Consider the following 23,826-nt stretch of genomic DNA (forward strand, 5'->3'; position numbering starts at 1 on the left):
TCTAGTCATTTCCACTGCAGCCATGAAATGTATATTTTATGTTGGCTTCCTACAGGTTTCCAGTTCACCTACATGAGAGAGCTGACACAGACAGCCTCATTATCGAGCCCCCTACCTCCTTGCCTGTCATGTCTGGAGCCTCCGCCCCGCACCTCCATACAACGCCCTCCCACCGCTCAGGGAAAAGACAGATTCACTGTTGGTAACACAAGCAGCAGACGCTTTGTATTTTTACACCACTGTATACAACATGAGTCAATCCTGTGGCAGCCAAGATCCCTCATCTATGGTGGGTGATGATGATGATGATGTGGGTGCAGGAGGGGGAGGGGAGGAGGGTGCCAAGTCATGCACCATCTGGAAGGGTTTTATCTTATCTTAATGCAAACACTGAATACTTGTGATGAGAATTCTACGGTTGTGGTCCATCCTGGTCGGTGAAGCGTGCTCCTTACTCAGAGGAAGGTGTTGCACTGACACCGATGCTAAGTGAGACATCTACTGACATCATATACAGAGAATATTGAATCCCCCACACCCCACTATACAACCTGAATTGTTCAAATCTTTTCATTCATTCATTCCTGGTGACCACTTGCAGCATTTGTATTGTTCAGCACCTTAAATTTGAAGATTGGGAGAGAAGTGGGCTGTATGGGCGTTGGATGAAGGAAAGAATGTATTTCTCATTCATTCACTCATTCATTCATTCGTTCAATTAATCTCTTTACAGCAACAGCATTGTCTAGCACCTAAAATCTGAAGACTGGGAGAGAAGTGAGCTGTATAGGAGAATAACTTCAATGGATGGAGGAAAGACTGTATTACTCATTCATTCATTTATTCATTCATTCTTTTTTCTTATTGACCGCTTGCAGCATTTATATTTTTAGCACCTGAAGATTGGGAGACAAGTGGGCTATATGGGTGTCAACTCCATTGGATGAAGGAAAGAATGTATTACTCATTCATTCATTTAATCTCTTTGTAGCAACAGCATTGTTCAGCACCTGAAATCTGAAGCCTGGGAGAGAAGTGAGCTGTATAGGAGATTAACTTCAATGGATGGAGGAAAGACTGTATTGCTCATTCATTCATTCTTGTTGACCAATACTGAAGATTGGAAGACAAGTGGGATGTATGGGGGGGGGGGGGGGTTAACCATTGGATGAAACAAAGAATGTATTTCTCATTCATTTATTCATAGAATCTCTTTGCAGAAATAGTATTGTCCGGCATCTGAAGACTGGTATTGTAGGGGGTGGTTAATCGTGAAACCATTGACTGACTGAATGAATGCATGAATGAATGAATGCATCGTCATGTTTCGTTGTGGGAGGGAAACCCACACCGAATGTAGGAGGGAAAGGGGTGAGGGAAAAGGCCTGGAAACTAGGGAAAGGAGCTGGTCACCTCCTAGAGAAACCCTAATCAAAGTCCTGACTGACTGCAATTATGAACTGACCCCAGAAAGGTGAGTTCATACACAGGAACCTAAAGTCCTAATTCACCCTGTAGGACCCTGGTACTAAATGTCAGGACAAGAGACAACCTGTTCCTCCAAACGGTAGGACGAACAAGAGTCTCCCTCAGGCCTAAACACAAATGACAGGGAAATGAGCTACACAAGATGACCCAAACAATAAACAAAAGGGAAAGAAGACACTTAACTTCAAATGGCTAAGGAAGCACAGGAACTCTGACGAGATCCAAACACCAGCAATCCAAAACAAGACTGAAGCTATAAGCCGCACAGCATGGTGGGAGAAGCCACAATAAATAGGGAAGGATAAATGACCACATAAGCAACACCTGAGGCAAGAGGTGTGGCCATCACCAGCAACAACGTAGACACAAATTGATTCACAAGGAACCTGTCAGATCAAACCACGTGTTGCCAGTCTCACTGATCTCCTGGCACCTGTCACAGGAACGTCCGTGACATGCATGCATTACTGGTTAAGTGACACATCAATGTGTTGCATTATTCAGCACCTGAAATCTTAAAATAGGGAGAGAAATAGATGGGGGGGTAAATGGAATGAATTAATGAATGCATTACTGATTCATTAATTCAGTTACTGAATTTCTTTCAACAATTGAATTGTACAACAGTTGAAATTTGAAGATTGAGAGAGAATTGGGGCAGAATTGTAGGGTTGGATAAATCCAATGAATGAATGATTCAAAGCGTGCATTGCTGATTGATTATTTAATTAATTCATTCATTCAGTTTTTTATTCATTTTAGCCATTTGCAACAACTGAATTGTTCAGTATCTGATAATTGGGAGAGAGATGTGGGGCCTGGTATATGGAAGGTATGAATTGCTGATTCATTCATTCATTCAATCTCTTGCAGCAACTGCCTTGTTCAACATCCGAAGATTGGGTGAGAATTGTGGGGGGTGATAAATGGAATGAATGAAGACATGAATGAATGTATGGATGCATTGCTCATGAATTCAATCCTTCATTCGTTTTAACCACTTGCAGCAATTGTATTGTTCAACTCTTGAAATCTGACAGTTGGGTGAGGACTGGGTTGTACGGGAGGAAGGTTAAGTACAATGAGTGAATGAATGAATGAAATAATGCGTTTCTCATTCATGTACGATAGCCATTTGCTGCCATTGTATGGTTTGGCAGTCGTAATCTGAAGGACTCGTGAGAATTGGGCTGTATGGGGAAAGGATGAGATTGAAAAATGTAAGGAATTACTGTAGATCCTGATTCATTCATGTATGTTCCAAATATTGGTTGAGAATTGGACTTTATAAGGGATAAATCCCAGTAAAGATGAATGCATTTCCATCCCACTCATTCATGTCGCCCCATTGCAACATTTGAAATCCGAGCATGGAGGGAGAATCAGGCTGCACAAGGGGTTAAATCCAATGAATGAATCCTCCATTCTGGGATATTCCTGATCCTGACGGAGTTGCCCGATGGCCATTGCTATTACTCCCTCCCTATTAACCCATTAATAGCCACACAGGAGAAGATAATAAAGGATGGTGGAGACTTGTGATGACTTCAACTTCACTGTGATTTCCGATAATTGAGCATCTCGATAATTGCTGCACATTGGCACGATATGGGCATCATGGTGGCACGCACCGGGGTCATGAATCTGAACCAGGGCATGGAGTTTGCGTGGACATTGCAAAAAACATACTTGGCTTCCTGTGATATTAGCCATAGTGTGAGAGAAATTAGACTGTAAGCTCCTCTGCCGGACCAAAACTGGCTGCACAACGCTCCTGAACAGGTCGGCGCTACATAAAAAAAAACAACAGAATTACGATTCATATAGCTGATTCATACTCCGGAGGCGTCACACAAACCGCAGCCTTGTTTTCTGATCGATTTCTCTTTCGACTCCTCCGGAATAAACTTTACGCTCCATTCTGTATTGTGGCTTTTTGTGGCTCCATTTACATTTGTACCCGCTGTGCAGGAAGCAAGCCGCTTTATTTCTCCTGGAATCCCTTAACCGGTCACTGGCTGGATGGAATTTTTTTTTGGTAAGCCTGGTTTTACCTAAAGAAGCGGGCTTCATAATGGGGATGTAGAAGGACCATTGTCCTGCGTCAATCAAAGGAGTTTTTGAGGGGGGTCGATCTGCGGCGCATGATTCTCTGCTTCTGCCAAAGACGTGTTACGGTCCTGGAGGGGTTACAGTCGTGTGTGCCTGTCACAACACAATTATAAAGGAATTCCTTCCTCCCTGAGTGAGGCTGAGCCTCCTCCCTGCACTATATAAAGGGGAGGCACTGCAGCAGGATAATCACTCAGTGGACAGCTCCTGGTGCTGAACCTGACTAGGAGCTTCAAAAAGCCATCAGTGCTCCAGCACTTCACATCCTTCAAGTAAAAAGGGACTCCTCCGAAGACCAAGCCATGATCCCGGGAGCTTGTTGGAGATGTTTACTCCTCTCCTTCTTTTTTCTAAGGGGGTCTGCACAGAATTTTGCACAAACGAGGTTTATCTGCACTTCAGTGCCTGTGGACATGGATATGTGCACTTCTTCAATGCAGAACAGTGGTCCCACAGAAGACCTGAAGACCACCGTCTTACAGCTAAGAGAGACGGTCATCCAGCAGAAAGAGACTATTATGAATCAAAAGGATACCATCAGGGACCTGACGGGCAAACTGGCCAGGTGCGAGGGGCAGACCATCCTGGAGATTCCTCCTAGTGAACCCAAAGGTGGCACCCCAGGTTCCAGGAAAAAAGAGACAGGGACTACCAAAAACACCATGGGAGACCTGTCCAGGACCCCGACGGCCGAGACCCTCACCCAGCTTGGGCAGACTCTGCAAAGTCTGAAGACCAGGCTGGAAAACTTGGAGGTGAGACTGACTAGAGAGTTGGCGCTGTATGAATGAATGAAATGATACAATAGCGAGTATAGTATATAGGGTAAAAATGGGGTAAATCTAACGTTGGGTACATGTGGAGCGCACCCACTGGGCTTGCCTTGGGGGTCTGCAGCCACTCCGTGAACTCACTCAGAGTCAATAAGCTCCTAATGAGCTGTTTAATTAAGGTAGTGCTAGGTGATTGATGCCTTGGACAATCCACTTACTGATTCCTTGACATTGCACCTTGCAGCAGTACAGCAGAGGCAATGCTTCTGCCCAAGCCACCAGCCTAAAAGATTTGCTGCAAACCAAGATCGATGACCTGGAGAAGCAAGTTCTTTCCAGGGTGAACAACCTAGAAGAAGGCAAGGTGAACCTGAAGAATGAGACGGAGCTGAGAGGAAAGATTGAGAGCGCCCTGACATCCCTACAGCAGAGGATCACAGACCTGGAGAAAGGTGATGAGATACATTGTGGTCCCCAGTGTTATAGATGACCATGGTGCCATATAAGAGTAGCCAAGGTCTTGGTGGCATGCATGTATGGCATGGTTGTCTGGGACCCTCCACTGATCCATTTTTAAAAAACTCAAAACCTACTGGTTCTAACTTGGTAAAACCATTGCAATAGGTCATAGAACCCTCTGCAATAGATTCATAGTATAATGATCCCCTGATGATGTCACTGATTTCGCCTGATGACGTCACCACACCACAACTGCCTGATGTCCACCCATGCCTCCTGCAGTCTCTTATGCAATAACCCCCCTGCTCACTATCTGCAGAGGAGACCATGAGGGTTGTATTCTCATTGCAGATATGTCCTCAGGTCCAGGTGACCTATGCAGGATTTAGCTCTCTCAGCATTTTTCACCTTCCCTGATCATAGTTTGCTTGGCTCTGTTCAAGCCGGCTTTGCCACAGGATGCCAGCAGAATATTGATCAGTGTTTGCAATCCGTTGCTTTACAGCATTGTAAAGGCGACCAGTACCCAGAGCACTTCCATTCTGGCGAGTGCTAAATGTGATCTTGATTGGTGGGAGCTGCTTCTTTGGCGCCCCCTGCTGCTCATATAGGATATAGGAGGTGACATGGACTGAATGCACAAAGTGTTTAATCATTTTTTTATTTTTTCAGGTCAAAAGGAGAGCAGACCTGCAGACAAGTTCCAGCTCACGTTCCCTCTGCGGACGAACTACATGTATGCCAAAGTGAAAAAGAGTCTGCCGGAAATGTACGCGTTCACTGTCTGCATGTGGCTGAAGTCCAACGCTTCCCCGGGTGTTGGCACCCCATTTTCCTATGCAGTGCCTGGCCAAGCCAATGAACTGGTGCTCATTGAGTGGGGGAACAACCCAATGGAAATATTAATTAATGACAAGGTACGAAAGCTAGCATTTTCTATAATATCTTTTAATATTATTATGATTATATATATATATATATATATATATATATAAATATATATATATATATATATACACTAAAATCCATGCAGTTAGATACAAATATAATATGATTGATAGATAGATCGATAAATAGATATGAAATAGATAGATGGATAAATTTAAATAGGACATAGATAATAGATATGAGAGATAGATAGATAGATATAGGATAGATAGATATAGAATAGATAGATAGATAGATAGATAGATATAAGATAAATAGATAGAAAGAAAGATAATAGATATGAGATAGATAGATAGATAGAAGATAGATCGATACATGGATGGATGAATAGATAGATGGATAGATAGATAAATTTAAATAGGAGATAGATAATAGATATGAGAGATAGATAGATATAGGATAGATAGATAGATAGATATAGGATAGATAGATAGATAGATAGATAGATCGATACATGGATGGATGAATAGATAGATATAGGATAGATAGATAGATAGATCGATACATGGATGGATGAATAGATATATATAGGATAGATAGATAGATAGATACATGGATGGATGAATAGATAGATAGATATGAGATAGATTGATACATGGATGGATGGACAGATAGATAGATAAAAGTAGAATAAGTTACATTGCAATCACTGTGATACAATGTAATTGTTATTACTGCTGCTCTTGTGGTAGAATTACTATCCCCACCTACAGGTCATAGGGGTGCACTACAGCCTATAAAATGTAATTGCTGGTGTATTATACATAACATTATATGCAGGATGATCTGTTGTGTTTTATATATATATATATATATATATATATATATAATCAGTATTCATTAATTATGAAGATATTACGTAGGCTTCTGCATATATCAATATGTCTGTAAGCTGCACTGCTCAGAATGGCGATCTTCTGTCCTACAGGTGGCGAAGCTGCCCTTTGTGATCAACGATGGCAAATGGCATCACATCTGCATCGCCTGGACCACGAGAGACGGAGTGTGGGAAGCCTATCAGGATGGAGTATTAAGGGGAAATGGGGAAAACCTGGCTCCTTACCACCCTATCAAACACCAGGGAGTGCTGGTGATAGGTCAAGAGCAGGTAATTAACACTCATTTGCTTACTCCCATGTCACGTGTATGGAGGAGTGACGGCTCTACCCCGACAGGGGACGAAGGATAAGTCACTCTGACTGACAGCCGCTTACTGCCCTCTGGACATTGAGAACACATGCATGCTCAGTCGAGCCAAGTGTGCGTGTGTACCGGGCGGTGAGTCAGAACCGCTGTTGGTTGAGCAATAGCTGGTGTAGTGCCAGCTTCTATTCATGTGCAAGGGGCACATTTTTAGGAAATCCCAGTGTAGAAATGACCCAGAAGAGCTGGGAGGGATTCCACAGTGTGGGGCTAGACCAGTGTTTCCCAACCAGTGTGCCTCCAGCTGTTGCAAAACGACAGCTCCCAGCATGCCCGCACAGCCAAAGATTGGGCTTCTTTTATTAGTATATGTAAATATATAGGTCTGTATAAAGATTTGACATAAGAAATTCCTTGACATGAGGCAGATCCATCATCAGTATAGGAAAGGATTCTTTACAGTAAGAGAACAGGAGGTAGTGAATGCCAACCACTAACTGGATGTCATTGATCGGAGGGTAGTATGGAATTTATTTGATGACGGTTATTTACTCACTCTTGAGGGGTAAGGGTAGAATTTTCTACACCCCTGAAATTTGGCGAGTGGGGTGAGATTGCTAGAGGTTTGACTTGTGTTTCCAATCTAAATAATCTATATTACTCTGGACGATACTTAATATTATTTTTAAAAAATTGCATATATTGCTAATGTTTGAGATGAATATTCCAAACAGGGTATAACACTCTGCTTTCCAACAGAAACAGCGCCACATGTGCCCACAGGCTGTGTCTGGTATTGCAGCTAAGATTCATTGTAGTAAATGAGACTGATTGGCAATACCAGATTCCACCTGTGGAAGGGCGTGGCGCTGTTTTCAGAAGAAAATATAAATGCATGGAAAAATGATTCTCTGCCGTCTGGAGTGACACGTCATTGCTTTGTTTTTTCTTTTTTGCCTTCTTAAAGGACACCCTAGGAGGCGGATTTGATGCCACCCAGGCTTTTGTAGGGGAACTGGCCCATTTCAATATGTGGGATAGAAAACTCACGGTCGGAGAAGTCTATAACCTGGCAACCTGCAGCAACAAAGCACTGACTGGTAATGTCATTAGCTGGGCCGAGACCAACGTCGAGATCTTCGGTGGCGCCACCAAGTGGACATTCGATGCATGCCGTCAGATTAACTGAACAGACTGCCGATCTGGATCTCACGTTTTACAGCTTCTAAATGATATCATCAGCGTCATCCTGCACCTGCCTTTCAAATGAGGGCTCATCAGCCACGAGGGGGTTTCCTTTTTTCTTTTTTCGGGGAAAAAAAATATAAAAAAACTATTCCGGAACTGTTCACTTCTTTTATCCATCAATCACACTTTGAACCTTCAGCGATTTGTAGGAAAGGCACGCAAGGAGATTTCATGAGGAAGGATTCCCCCCCCCCCCTTGTTTTTGGGGGGAGTTCATGTTAGGAAGACCCCTCGAAGGTTTTGGTTTTTTCACATTGCCAACTGGGTTTGACCACTTAGCTGCTGGAGGGATCCGCACGGCCATAGGTCCCAAGTGTCTCCAGCAGGGACGGGGTTAATCTTGAGTGCCTTGCGCTGGTACCGGTATTCAGCACATTATTTATTTATTTTTTCAGTTTTTGGTTCATTTTGCATCCTCTTCTCTATGAATGGTTCTATTGATTCTAGGTGGTTGTTCCGTGATTTGTTTGCCCATTTCCAGCTCTTCTCATTCGTTCTTTTCTGATTGCTGTCAGTGAATAGCTTCACACAGTCAGGGTTTCGGGGACCGACTAACTCCAGCAGATTCTATGAGCATGGCAGACAATACAGCGGCCCTCCATTGGAGGAGGGTTCCGATACACTGTAGCATTTTCTGGAAATATCGTGTTGTTTTTTTGTAAATATTTCAGTTTTCAGCCGATGACGTTCTGCTTGTTTTTCGGTTACAACCTCACGTGTGCATGACCAACCTCCTTGCGTTCGTTTTCAACCCCCCTTCCACCCCCCACCCCCCCTCACCCAACGTGTTTCGGTCTTATGATTATTTCTGGAAAAATTAGGGTTGAAACATCATAAGCTTTGCAAGGACATTCACGAGATTTGATACCGCGCGGCTTTATTACGAGGATTCGTCAATTTTTCCAGGCGTTAGCTCTGATCTATTTTAACCCTTTGTAAGAAAAAAAAGAACAAAATTGAAAAAAAAAAAAAAAAAGATAAAAAATGAGCGTCAGTTTTCATATGACGGGGCTACTGCGTTCTTCTTATGTTGGAAAGCACTTTCGCTACTAGCCATAATTAATGTCAGTGACACTTTAAGGGTTAGTTTTCCCTGGCAAATATACCCATGGAAAGGAGAGGCTGGCATGATGCTGCTCAGCATGAACATGGAAGCTCCTTTAAAGGGGTTGTCCAGGATTCGATAACTATTTTCTTCCAAAAAACAGCGCCACACCTCTGACACAGGGTGCAGGTGGTATTGCATCTACAATGAAGTGAATAGGGCTGAGCTACGATACCAGACCTGTTTTTGGAAGAAGGTAGCCATGTTTATCTCGTCCTGGACAAGACCCTTTAAGGCTCTCCTTAGGGAATCCAGTTGCCAGCCCACCTCTGCTACTTTTGCTGTAGCTTTTTTTAGCCACGTTATTAAAATATCTCGAGCTGGGATTTGTAGTTCGACAAAGTCATAAGAGACACATTTTTGATCCTGCGGGTGGAGAAAGCCTTAATGGAATTCAAGGGAAAATAAGAAAAAATCCTGTATTTTTGCTTTGTAGATGGCAGGAGGGATCGGTCTATGGACGTACGTAGAGGAGGGCCCGTAGTCATTGAAGCTGGCTCGTGCCACTAGAGATCGAGAAGGACGATAGGGTCGTCCATGGGAGAGGCACCAGACTTTGGTTTGGGCCTCCCCTGGCACCCACACGGCCACCCTCCCTTACCTATATATAGCTGAATATAACCTTGCAGATGCTGGAAGAGGAGACAATAGCCCCCTCTTCTGTCAGTGTAGCCAGAGACAATCCCCAAGACTAAAGATGTCAAATGCAGACTTTTCCTTGTTGTATTTCCGACTTGCACTGAATCTAATATGCCTCTCTCAGGTACACGCCATTTTATGATGGATGCAGTTTGAATGACAGTGTATTTTTGCCTAATTACTGTGTAAACGCCCCTCTCCCCCCCCAGGCCATACTTTACGATGTAGCTATCGGGGGGCGTTCCTGTTTATTGCCTCCTGTGGGTGAGATGCCCCCTCACGCCTTCCTCATTTTGATAACTCAGTGTTCTGTATCAGATTCTAGAAGGAATTTTATTGTATTTGATGTATATAAAAAAAATAATATAAAATAAGCTATATATATATATGTATATGGAAAGGTGCGTTCAGATTTGGGCTACCCTCCCTCAAATGATGTAAAAAGATGAGAAATATAGAGAAAAAAAAATCACTTATTTTCGCAGAATTTCTATCTTTTCTATGGCTTGTTTAAACGATTCAGAGACAGACTATGATCCTATGAAATCCTATTGGGCTCCTAACAGCAGTGGTCTGCAACTGGTGCACCTCAATTCCGAATGGACCACCACCCATGAGCATGACTGGCACCAGTCGCCGACCACTGATCTTGGGTGAGAAATGTACAGTTTGCTTTCAGTTGGCCTCTGTCTGAGCAGAACAGAGTATTTCAGGAACTTCAATCCACTGCCTTTAACCACAGGAGCACAACCCCAATAGGTAAGCCATTATATGAAGCCTTTTTATGTAGTCCAGATAGATTAGATACAAGAACACAGTGGTGTTCACTTTGACCACACATTGTGCCCACTTTGCTTTGCCCCGTTTTTAAATGCTGTGTGAGGGAAGGGAAGCAAGATCATAGTTGAAGTTTGAGAGGTTAAACCAACTTTCATCTGACAACCTCATACAGTATGGTTTTTATAGCTCATGAGATAGTACTGTAAGCATAGGTTATTTCTCAATGCCAATGTGCTGCTGAAAGCTCTGAAAGGCATTGCTTTCAGACTTGTATACAGGGAAGAAATACGATCCATCCAACACCCAAAATGTATTGCGTAGTTGTTGGAAGGGACCATGCACAATGCAGTAAAAAAAAAGTTATTTCATGGCCACGTATGGTCCCATTCTATAGCCAATGGGGTAGGACAAGAACATAGCTGAGGGTGACATCAACAGCTTATGTAAGATCTATATTCTTACCAGTGGCACATAACGGGCATGACAATGACAGATGTCAGGAAGATTCAGACTGGTTATTGCTGTCTTTATATATTTGAGATTGTTACGTAAGGATTTTCCATAATGCTCAATATTCTGCTATTGGCTTAGTGTCCTTCTCAATCCTTTAATAAGCACATAGTGGAGGCCAGGGCCAAGCAATGGACAGAGGCGACTTTGAGGAACTGTACACACGCTCAATAGGATTTCTTATTACACTGTCCTGTGGTATAGTGAAAACTGAACAAGGTCAAAACGCAAAAAAAAACAGATTTTTATTTAAGATAATATAAAAATCCTACCACCGATAATGGGACTCACACATTCAGTATAATTCTATATTTTTCGCAGACCAAAGCTGTAAATTCCCCCCACGAACCTTGGTGTCCTCCTTCATAGTCTCTGTATTTCTTTTATTCTTCTAAATTTCAATGGGCCACCTAGGACCACCCTTTGTCTATCTGTTTATGACCCCCCCCCCCCCCATTTTGCTTTTATGTTTGATTTCACTGCTGAAATGGTTGACTTTATTTTTACACAATAAAAAAGAGAAGAAGCAATCTGACTTTATGACTTGTTTTTATTTTTTGGGAGGCTATAAAAAATAAACGGTAAAACAATTATAGTTTGTGATATACCGTAAGTCAGCATGGACAGCAGTCTTATTATTAATCAAGCAGATAGAATGGTCTTTTTTTATTTTTTTCCAGAAATACAGCGAGGAACAGAAGTATTTGAACACCCTGCAATTTTGCAAGAGAGACAGAATAAAAAATAAAAAAAATCAGGAAATCACATTGTATGATTTTTATAGAATGTATTTGTCTTGCACTGCTGAACAGAAGTATTTGAACACCTGAGAAACAGCAAGAATTCGGGCTCTCAAAGACCTGTTACTGTGCCTTTAAAGAGTCCACCTCTACTCCACTCATTAATCTAACTTAGTAGCACCTGTCTGAGCTCTTTAAAGACACCTGTCCACCCCCCAGTCAGTCAGACGCCAACTACTACCATGGGCAAGACCAAAGAGCTGTCAAACGTCACCAGAGACGAAATTGTGGACCTCCACAAAGGCTGGAAAGGACTACGGGGCAATTGCCAAGCAGCTTGGTGAAAATAGATCAACTGTTGGAGCAATTGTTAGAAAATGGAAGAAGATAAAGACGACTGTCAGTCTCCCTCAGACTGGGGCTCCATGCAAGATCTCACCTCGTGGGGTATCACTGATGATAAGAAAGGTGAGGAATCAGCCCAGAACTACAAGGGAGGAGCTGGTCAATGACATGAAGAGAGCTGGGACCAGTTTCAAAGGTCACTGTTGGTAGAACACTACGTCGTCATGGTTTCAAATCATGCATTGCACGGAAAGTTCCCCTGCTCAAGTTATCACATGTCTAGGCCCGTCTGAAGTTTGCCATTGACCATCTGGATGATCCAGAGGAGGCATGTGAGAAAATCATGTGGTCAGAGGAGGCCAAAGTAGAACTTTTTGGTCTAAACTTCACTCGTCATGTTTGGAGGAAAAAGAAGCATGAGTTGCATCCCAAGAACACCATCTCTACTGTGAAGCATGGGGGTGGTAAAATCATGCTTTGGGGGTGCTATTCTGCGAGGGGACAGGACGACTGCACTATGTTAAGGAGAGGATGAATGGGGCCATTTATTGTGAGATTTTGAGCAACAACCTCCTTCCCTCAGTCAGAACATTGAAGATGGGTCGTGGCTGGGTCTTCCAACATGACAACGACCCGAAGCACACAGCCAGGATAACCATGGAGTGGCTCCGTAAGAAGCATATCAAGGTTCTGGAGTGGCCTAGCCAGTCTCCAGACCTAAATCCAATAGAACATCTTTGGAGGGAGCTGAAACTCTGTGTTGTTTAGCGACAGCCCCGAAACCTGACAGATCTGGAGGAGATCTGTGTGGAGGAGTGGACCAAAATCCCTGCTGCAGTGTGTGCAAACCTGGTCAAGAACCACAGGAAACGTTTGACCTCTGGAATTGCAAACAAAGGCTTCTGGACCAAATATTAACACAGATTTTCTCAGGTGTTCAAATACTGATGTTGAGCAGAGCACGACAAATACATTCTTTACAAATCATACAATGTGATTTCCTGATTTTTTTTATTTTATTCTATCTCTCAGAGTGGGAATGCACCTACAATGTGAATTTCAGACCCCTCCATGATTTCTAAGTGGGAGAACTTGCAAAATCGCAGGGTGTTCAAATCCTTCTGTTCCTCACTGTAGCACCACTTTGCCCATTTTCTGTGCCTGATATTGCAGTTCTAATCCCATTTACTTAAATACTACAATACCAGACAGAACTCATGCCCAAGAGCGGTGCTATTTTTTTTAATGCTAGACAACCCATTTAAGATGGTGGAGAATGCGGGCACAGAATATTAAAGGGCATCTGTCAGCAGTTTTGTACCTATGACACTGGCTGACCTGTTACATGTGCACTTGGCAGCTGAAGGCATCTGTGTTGGTCCCATGTTCATATGTGCCCGCACTGCTGAGAAAAATGAAATTTTAATATATGCAAGTGAGCCTCTAGGAGCAACGGGGGCTTTACCATTACACCTAGAGGCTCAGCTCTCTCTGCAACTGCCGTGCCTTCTGCACTTTGATTGACAGGACCATGCATGATGATGTTTTCACTGCCTGGCCTTGTCAATAAAAGTGCAGAGGGCACAGCAGTTGCAGAGAGAGCAGAGCCTCTAGGTGTAATGGTAACTCCCCCATTGCTCCAAGAGGCTCATTTCCATATATTCAAACATCATTTTTTGGTGGGCCCCAGGACCCCCAGGTCCGACACTGGATGAAGCTCCAATGCTCCAATCGTTAATATCCAGGCTCCTTTTGTACCTAGAGCAATTGATAAAATGAAATACTACATTAACATTTAGGCTAATTCATTTCAGCACACATCTTTATGGTGGTGGGAGCTCCTTATTTTCTGATACAAACAACCGTATTTTTGGTCTATACGTGGACCCATTCATTTCTATGGGGCGGCGAAAAATATGGAGAGCACACCGTGTGCTGTCCGCATCTGTATGTCCGTTCTGTGGCCCTGTAAAAATAGAACATGTCCTATTCTCGTCCATTTTGCAGACAAGAAAAGTCATTGTTACAGAAGGTCTGCCATAAAACGGATGTCACACAAACATCATCCGTATTTTTTGTTGGACTGCAAAATATATACACTTGTGTGAATGCACCATTATCTGTATGCAGCTCTTGTATGGCACTTTCTATAAGTGGGCAGAGGGAATGAAGGGACTTATGGCTGCAGGATCAGTTTACACAATTGTTGGGTGGTTTATTTGTGGTCTGTAAAGTACATAGCTCTGCATAGGAGCTGCATACACAAAATGGTAGATTTCTTTTAAACAAACCTGTTTGCAGAGTTTTGCACTGGAACAATAGAAATAGTTGTAAAAGAGTTTACTGTTTTTATTGTATAAGCAAGACAAGACACCCGCCTCTCCCTGTGTTTAGTAAGATGGCTACCGTGCTACTTACGTAGAACAGGGATTATCCCTGCAGACTATTCCATTAGAATTTTCATTTGGAACCTCCTTTCATCGTCTTTCTTCGCCCTCCAGGTCACTTGGATTCTAATATGGTTCTGGCTTTACGCAGTCACATAACATCCAGTCTTAATTATTCTTAGAAAGACTTATTTTTTCCGTGTGACCTTGCACAGTCTCCCTGGGGAATGGTGTTAGAGTGTTTTCGTCTTGACATTAGCTGCCGTTATGTAAGGTGGGAGCAGCAGACTCAGAGATAACGAAGACTCATTCAATACTGAGAAAGGAAGGTTAGGTAGAAAAGATTGTGAGTAGATAAACATTAGATACATGAGAAATAGGTAGATAGATAAATAGATATGAGAAAGATAGATAGATAAACATTACATAGATAGATAAAAAATACAGAAACTCTGCGGCACTTCCGTGAATGTGCGTTTATTCACCCGATATCATGCAACGTTTCAGTCCTCTCAGTGGGACTATTCTCAAGCAGTGGTTACAAAGTAATGGTGCTCAATACACATAAATAGTGACCCCATCATTATGAGGCAATTAAAATAATTAATAAATAACAGTGATAAAAATGTCAAAAATAGTGTTGCATTAAAACAAGTGCTGACCATGAACAATTCATTGACATACACCAATGTATTTTACATTCATACAAGTTATTATGTGCAAATAATGTGATAAAATATACAATTCAATATTAATAAGATCATTAAAAATACCTGTATACAACCAGTGCATTAAGTAAAGAATCACTTAAGTGAGATAGATATATTATAGATAGATATGAGATAGATAGATGGATAGATAGATAGATAGACAGATAGATAATAGATAGATAAACATTAGATAGATAGATAGATAGAAAGATAGATAGGAGGTAGATAGGAGATAGATAGATAGATAGATAGATAGATAGATAGATACACAGGGGCACCTCAAACAGCGCCTGTCGAGCAGAACTGGGCAGATCCCCACTTTTTTTTGCTGTCCAGAAGAGGACGCTATCATTCAGAGCCCATCTGCATAGCAGCAGTCCCAGCTCCTACCATCACAAAGCCTTGCTACACCAAGAAGCCCCAGAAAAACAAAGCACCCTGCAACAAGTCACCCAAACCCAGCCTGCCCAAGCCACCAACCAATATTAGCCCGACAAAGGGCAAAATGCAGAGGATGATACACAAGTACAAAGAAGAGTATATTAGCATCTGGAGGAGCGACATAAGAACATCCCAGAAGCTGACAGTATACCAGAGCCTGCAGAGGGAGTACAAACTGCCCCCACAGTATCAATTTCTCCCACACTGCCCCCACAGTATTAATTGTCCCTCACACTGCCCCCACAGTATTAATTGTCTCCCACACTGCCCCCACAGTATTAATTGTCCCTCACACTGCCTCCACAGTATTAATTGTCTCCCACACTGCCCCCACAGTATTAATTTCCACCCACATTGCCCCCATGTAGTAGTTTGCTCCCCATGTAGTAATTTTCCCCCCCATTGTCCCTTCAGAAATATGTATCCTCGCCTCCTGTGCCCCCCAGTAATGCCCCCCAAAGTTGGCTTGGCACACAAAAAAATAAAATAAAAGCCAATACTTACCCGCCTGTGCCGGGAATACTATAGGTAATATCGCAAGATCCGATAGCCGGGCCCGGGTGAATAACTTTGCAGTCAGTGCACAATATGTTATGTGCACAGCTGCGGTGGGCCCCCATCCCAGCCAGGCCCTCAGACCACATCCAAAGTGCCCGACCGGTCAGTCCACCCCTTAAAATAACGCAATTCAATGACGGAATGCCTTTAGAGTCCTCTCCTGCATAACAGAAACGGGACGGATCCGTTTTGCAGCCCATAGACTTCTATTATGATGGAATGCATAACGGAATGCCTCTAAAGGCATTCTGTTATGCATTCTGTCATTGAATTGCGTTATGTTCTGTGGTGATGGAATCCATAACGCAATTCAGCCTAAACCCGAACTTGAACTTCAAAACTGAAGTTCACTCAACCCTAGGCGCGCCTTTTTTATTTTTTATCGTTGGATGGTTTGTAACATCTTAACCTATGGCACTACTTTTACTCCAACATCAACAGTGCTGTCCTGATTCTGGTAGGTAGATAGATAGATAGATATGAGAATATATAGATAGATATGAGAATAGATAAATAGATAGATAGATAGATAGATAGATAGTGTGGGGATTCGCTCTGGTAGGCAGATTAGCGGACGCAGTACAGAGACAAAAACAAAGTCTTTGACTTAAACAGTGCAGTGTTTATTCACATATAAACAAAAATTACAGTTTGTCATCTTGGTGTTCATTCACACCATGGCAAGTCCACAAAACAAAAAGCATTTACCTTGTCAGCGGTTTAGGCAGTAGCAGTCCACAACCGGCTTTAGGGTCTGCTTCCCAGCAATGTGGCTCTCAGCCCTTTAGTACGGCACACATCATACAGATCCCAAACTACAGACACTCCACAAATTCACTGTGAAATGGAGGATAATCCACACCCAGCTGAGACTGCTGGCTGGGTTTTATATCCCTAACCAAAACCCGGCCTGGAACGTGGGGAACAGCCACCCACCCTGCACTTTGGATGCTCCCAGTAAGAGCTGGCCCGGATTGGCTTTACAGCCACACTAAATAACCAATAGTGTCAGTCAGCACTAGCTGCCGCTGACACTTAAAATTACCGGCTCTTACCTAACCGAGGCCAGGAACCTCGTTGACACATATCTACCATCAATGACGCCCCCTTGCGCTCTCTACAATAAATAGATAGATAGAGGGGTGGATTGGCCATAGACCTTACAGGGAAATTTCCCGGTGGGCTGATGCTCAAGGGGCCGCTGAACCCTCCTCACAGCCACTGGAAGTTTTTGGGGATGTATTTTGTGCTAATGGGGGCAATATTTTGTGAGGGACTGAGGTATTTGGCTCTGTTGGGGTGGTATAATGTGTGATATGGTATTGCTGGCCCCGCCTACTTGTGTTGGCCCTGCTTTCCATCAATTTGGGCCTGACCACAAAATGGGGCCACTTTTAGTATTTTTTTTTTCAGGGCCACTTTAAGTTACCAATCCGCCCCTGGATAGATAGATAAATAGATAGATAAATATGCTGTATTTAGGTTTATGTGTGGATTCTGATGCTTTTTCCATGCCCCCACAGACAAGCCCCATGTTTCTATAGTCAGCATTTTAACAAATTGCTGATGTGCAGGATACATAATGAATACACGTCTGCAGGACCTGGCAGCATGATTATTCAGAGAGGCGCGAGCGAGTCAATAAACCAAAGTCATCTGAAGTTAGAAAAGTCCTAGTCTATAATGGAATCACCTTCACCCTCCAGAATCAATGGGCAGCCTGGAGGAGAAGTCTCTGCACTTGACCTGGGTTAGAGCAGGACCACCGATCTCAGTGTAACCTATATGCTGGCTTCAGAAGGACGCACATTAATTACAGCAGAAACTGATATCAGTGAGAAAATATACTTGTTTCCAGTTTAATGTAAATAAAGTGCAATGCCTGCCGTGCACATACCTGGTGTATATTTTCTGCACCACTCAGTGAATGGAAATAGTCTTGTTTACTTGCAGAAACTGGCATAAAGTGCAAATCTTCACCTGCTCAATCTCATGTCATAAGAAACTGCAGTATTAATACATTTCTTACAATTGCATTAAAGAAACAATTCTGGGTACCTGAAGCCACCACTAGGGGGAGCTCAGGGGCTTACTGCATACTCAGGCAGATTTACTAATATTGTTGTATGTTACACTGTCCAAGAATACATATCACGTTTTAATGTTAGACAAGTTTACTATTCTGGCGTTTAGACCTTTGTAAAGTTGAAGTGTTGTAAATCCTGCACCTGATTTGTGCGAGACACTGTCCGTGCGCCAAAAAATCTGTCTATGCATCAGAAATTGTGTCCATATGCTAAAAAAAAAAACAATCTAGTCTAAGTTCACACCACATATACAGTACAGACCAAAAGTTTGGACACACCTTCTCATTCAAAGAGTTTTCTTTATTTTCCTGACTATGAAAATTGTATATTCACACTGAAGGCATCAAAACTATGAATTAACACATGTGGAATTATATACATAACAAAACAGTGTGAAACAACTGAAAATGTGTCATATTCTAGGTTCTTCAAAGTAGCCACCTTTTGCTTTGATTACTGCTTTGCACACTCTTGGCATTCTCTTGATGAGCTTCAAGAGGTAGTCACCTGAAATGGTCTTCCAACAGTCTTGAAGAAGTTCCCAGAGATGCTTAGCACTTGTTGGCCCTTTTGCCTTCACTCTGCGGCCCAGCTCACCCCCAAACCATCTCGATTGGGTTCAGGTCCGGTGACTGTGGAGGCCAGGTCATCTGGTGCAGCACCCCATCACTCTCCTTCATGGTCAAATAGCCCTTACAGCCTGGAGGTGTGTTTGGGGTCATTGTCCTGTTGAAAAATAAATGATGGTCCAACTAAACGCAAACCAGATGGAATAGCATGCCGCTGCAAGATGCTGTGGTAGCCATGCTGGTTCAGTATGCCTTCAATTTTGAATAAATCCCCAACAGTGTCACCAGCAAAGCACCCCCACACTATCACACCTCCTCCTCCATGCTTCACGGTTGGGAACCAGGCATGTAGAGTCCATCCGTTCACCTTTTCTGCGTCGCACAAAGACACGGTGGTTGGAACCAAAGATCTCAAATTTGGACTCATCAGACCAAAACACAGATTTCCACTGGTCTAATGTCCATTCCTTGTGTTCTTTAGCCCAAACAAGTCTCTTCTGCTTGTTGCCTGTCCTTAGCAGTGGTTTCCTAGCAGATATTCTACCATGAAGGCCTGATTCACACATTCTCCTCTTAACAGTTGTTCTAGAGATGTGTCTGCTGCTAGAACTCTGTGTGGCATTGACCTGGTCTCTAATCTGAACTGCTGTTAACCTGCGATTTCTGAGGCTGGTGACTCGGATGAACTTATCCTCTGCAGCAGAGGTGACTCTTGGTCTTCCTTTCCTGGGGCGGTCCGCATGTGAGCCACTTTCTTTGTAGCGCTTGATGGTTTTTGTGACTGCACTTGGGGACACTTTCAAAGTTTTCCCAATTTTTCAGACTGACTGACCTTCATTTCTTAAAGTAATGATGACCACTCGTTTTTCTTTACTTAGCTGCTTTTTTCTTGCCATAATACAAATTCTAACAGTCTATTCAGTAGGACTATCAGCTGTGTATCCACCTGACTTCTCCACAACGCAACTGATGGTCCCAACCCCATTTATAAGGCAAGAAATCCCACTTATTAAACCTGACAGGGCACACCTGTGAAGTGAAAACCATTTCAGGTGACTACCTCTTGAAGCTCATAAAAAGAATGCCAAGAGTGTGCAAAGCAGTAATCAAAGCAAAAGGTGGCTACTTTGAAGAACCTAGAATATGACATATTTTCAGTTGTTTCACACTTTTTGTTATGTATATAATTCCACATGTGTTAATTCATAGTTTTGATGCCTTTTCAGTGTGAATCTACAATTTTCATAGCCATGAAAATAAAGAAAACTCTTTGAATGAGAAGGTGTGTCCAAACTTTTGATCTGTACTGTACGATGGTGTAGTTGCGGCAACATTTTTGTGCATTTTTGGCGCATGGAGGCGTATTTACGTTACACCCCCTTTGCGGTCAAGACATGCGCTTTCTAATAAAGCCACACCCCTTGTGAGGCGAGATGGAAGGAGATTAGAAAAGTGTTTAAAACAGTTAGTAAATGTGATGGAAAGCAAAAATCTGGCACATTTTCCTTAACAATCTGCTCCACTGTGTTATTATTGAGTTCAATGTACAAACAGCATGCAGTAAGCTCCCCCTAGTGGTGGCTACAAGCAGAGTAAAAAAAAAAACTATACAGGGGATTCGCAGCTCTGTATGAGTAAGATATATTAAGCTATTAATAAGCACAGGATTTTGAAACTTTATGACCAGTTGAATAGAGCAGCCCGTTCTGAAGGATCCTAGTCAGGTTTAATAGGGAGAGACAAAGGAGCAGTAAGGTAGGAGACACAGGAGCTACAGGAGATCTTGGCAGGATGGATTCCAGGCTGTGCTGCTGCTTTCATATAGGACTAATGAGCTGCTGCACACAAGACACGACTGCAGGGAAATGTCACCATGGCTCACAGGAGCTCAGTGTATATGACATGTCTGATGTTCTCGTAGGGCTCATTTACTCAGCCGCTGACTTCATGCTGAAACTAATTGCAGGCGGGGAGGTTGAGAAGAGAACGCGCTGGGGTATGCGCTGAATGTATAGCACCAATCGTTGGCTCTGCAAGAAACACAGACAAGGAGAATTTATAGGAGACGATTCAGTTTGGAAATAAGGATCTGCTGATTTTTTCACAGAAACAGCACCACTCCTTGCTATAGACTATGCTTGGTATTGCAGTTTAGGTGAATTAGAAGGAGCTGCAATACCAAGCATGGCCCATAGACAAGAGGGGTGCTGTTTCAGAAGAAAAAGTCTAATGTGTAGGGGCAGCCTTAGGCTCTGTTCACACTATGTTTCTTGCTTCAGTCAGTGTATGCCACTCTATAGACATAGGGCATTGTCTCCCATTGTAAAAATGTATAAGCGCAGGTTATGTATGTATCAGGGATCACAGCATTGCTTAGATGAGAAGTAATAGATCTGCAGGGATGATCAGGCTGCGGGCAGAGGCGTAGCTAAAGGCTTATGGGCCCTGTTGCAAGAGTTCAGCTTGGGCCCCACTTCCCTCAGTGCTTTGTGGCCAGGGGCAGGGAGGCACATAGCCTTTGTGCTGCCCCCCCCAATGCCAAGTTCTTGACCTAACCCCTTCCCTCCAGTCAGAAGTGTTACTTGACCAGCTTGCACTTTCTATAATACCGGTGTCTTCTTATGTGGCACAAGGGTCTTTGGGCCCCCTCATGCTCCTGGGCCCGGTAGCAACTGCTACCTCTGCACCCCCTATAGCTACGCCCCTGGCTGCGGATGTACACAGTCGAGCACGATTATTCTGACCGCTTCCTACTTTCGATGTTGGCAGTGAGTGCATAGCTCATGAAGGAAGTCCCGTGTGCTGAGCTGGCTCAGTGGGTATATAAGGTGTGTGATAGGCTGTCTGCACACATATCTCTAGCTGAACCAACCCAAAATACTGAACCACACATGCAATTAGAGTTGCTGCGATACCAATTTTTTTAATTCGAATTGGATACCATAAAAAAGTATTGCGATACTCGATACTGTTCAATACCAGGCGAAGAAATAAACCAAAAAAGCCACGTGCATTCCGCATTTAAAAAAATGGCGAATCGAGCAGTTTTTATTTATTTTTTATGTTCCGGCGTTCACTGCATAGATTTTTTTTATATTTTAATAGTTTGGACTTTTCTGATGTGGCAATATGTGATATTTTTATTTATTGTTAATATATTTTATGTGTGAAATTGGGAAAGGGGGTGATTCCTATTAATATTTTTTTTTTTACACTTTTTATTTAATAACTATTTCCCCCCCTTAGAGGCCAGAACCTGGGATCTTTTCATCCCTTGTCCTATTCACCCCGATAGATCTCTATTAGGGTAAATAGGACTTCACACCCTCCCTGCTGCTCTGTTCTTTTACATATACCCATGCTGGGTGAGAGAAATATCTCTCCAAAGGTCAACTTTTCCCATTTTTTTATACAAAGTTGTCATTATAGAGAGATATTTATCTCACCCAGCATGGTTATATGTAAAAATACACCTCAAAACACATTGCCCTACTTCTCCTGAGTACAGCGATACCACATGTGTGACACTTTTTTGCAGCCAAGAGGCGCAAAGGGGCCCAATTTCCTTTTAGGAGGGCATTTTTAGACATTTGGATTCCAGACTTCTTCTCAAGCTTTAGGGCCCCTAAAATGCCAGGACAGTATAAATACCCCACATGTGACCCCATTTTGGAAAGAAGACACCCCAAGGTATTCCGTGAGGGGCATGGCGAATTTTTTTTTTGGCACAAGTTAGCGGAAATTAATTTTTTTTTCTCACAAAGTCTCCCTTTCCGCTAACTTGTGACAAAAAATTAAATCTTTCATGGACTCACTATGCCCCTCAGTGAATACCTTGGGGTGTCTTCTTTCCGAAATGGGGCCACATGTGGGGTATTTTTACTGCCCTGGCATTTTAGGGGCCCTAAAGCGTGAGAAGAAGTCTGGAATATAAATGTCTAAAAATGTTTACGCATTTGGATTCCGTGAGGGGAATAGTGAGTTCATGTGAGATTTTTTGTCACAAGTTAGTGGAATATGAGACTTTGTAAGAAAAAACTAAAAATAAATAAATAAATAAAGAATTTCCGCAAAGTTGTGCCCAAAAAAATAAAATCTTCTATGAACCCGCCATGCCCCTCAAAAGTGATATTTTCATAGCGCCGCAGCGATTTTACAGTGTTTTTGCAGTGATCAGAAAAAAAAAACTTCTGTCACTGCGGTGGGGCGGACTGAACGCAAGTGTGCGCACAAGATCAGGCCTGATCGGACGAACACTGCGTTTTTTGTAGAGCCTATAGAACATGTCCTATTCTTGTCCGCAATTGCAGACAAGTAAAGGCATTTTCTATATAGTTCTGGCAATGTGCGGAAAGCACATTGCCGGTGTCCGTGTTTTGCGGATCCGCGGTGTCCGTGTTTTGCGGATCCGTGGATTCGCAAAACACATACGAACGTCTGAATGGAGCCTTACAGGGGGGTGATCAATGACAGGGGGGTGATCAGGGAGTCTATATGGGGTGATCACCCCCCTGTAAGGCTCCATTCAGATGTCCGTATGTGTTTTGCAGATCCGGCAGGGGGGTGATCAGGCAGTCTATATGGGGTGATCAGGGGTTAATAAGGGGTTAATAAGTGACCGGGGGGGGGGGGGTGTAGTGTAGTGGTGTTTGGTGCTACTTTACAGAGCTGCCTGTGTCCTCTGGTGGTCGATCCAAGCAAAAAGGACCACCAGAGGACCAGGTAGCAGGTATATTAGATGCTGTTATCAAAACAGCATCTAATATACCTTTTAGGGGTTAAAA

At 43.0% G+C, this 23,826-nt stretch overlaps 1 protein-coding gene across 1 annotated transcript; it reads left to right on the top strand.

Annotated features, from left to right (window-relative positions):
- The first annotated feature begins 3,902 nt into the window (after positions 1-3,902).
- NPTX1 (neuronal pentraxin 1) lies at positions 3,903-8,310 on the top strand. The gene is made up of 5 exons (XM_044299294.1): positions 3,903-4,355; positions 4,618-4,825; positions 5,505-5,749; positions 6,709-6,888; positions 7,891-8,310. The coding sequence occupies exons 1-5, from the start codon at positions 3,903-3,905 to the stop codon at positions 8,110-8,112; spliced, it is 1,308 nt and encodes a 435-aa protein (XP_044155229.1). The 3' UTR covers positions 8,113-8,310.
- The last annotated feature ends 15,516 nt before the right edge of the window (positions 8,311-23,826 follow it).

This window comes from Bufo gargarizans, chromosome 6 (assembly GCF_014858855.1).
Source record: "Bufo gargarizans isolate SCDJY-AF-19 chromosome 6, ASM1485885v1, whole genome shotgun sequence".
NCBI classification, from domain to species: Eukaryota; Metazoa; Chordata; class Amphibia; order Anura; family Bufonidae; genus Bufo; species Bufo gargarizans.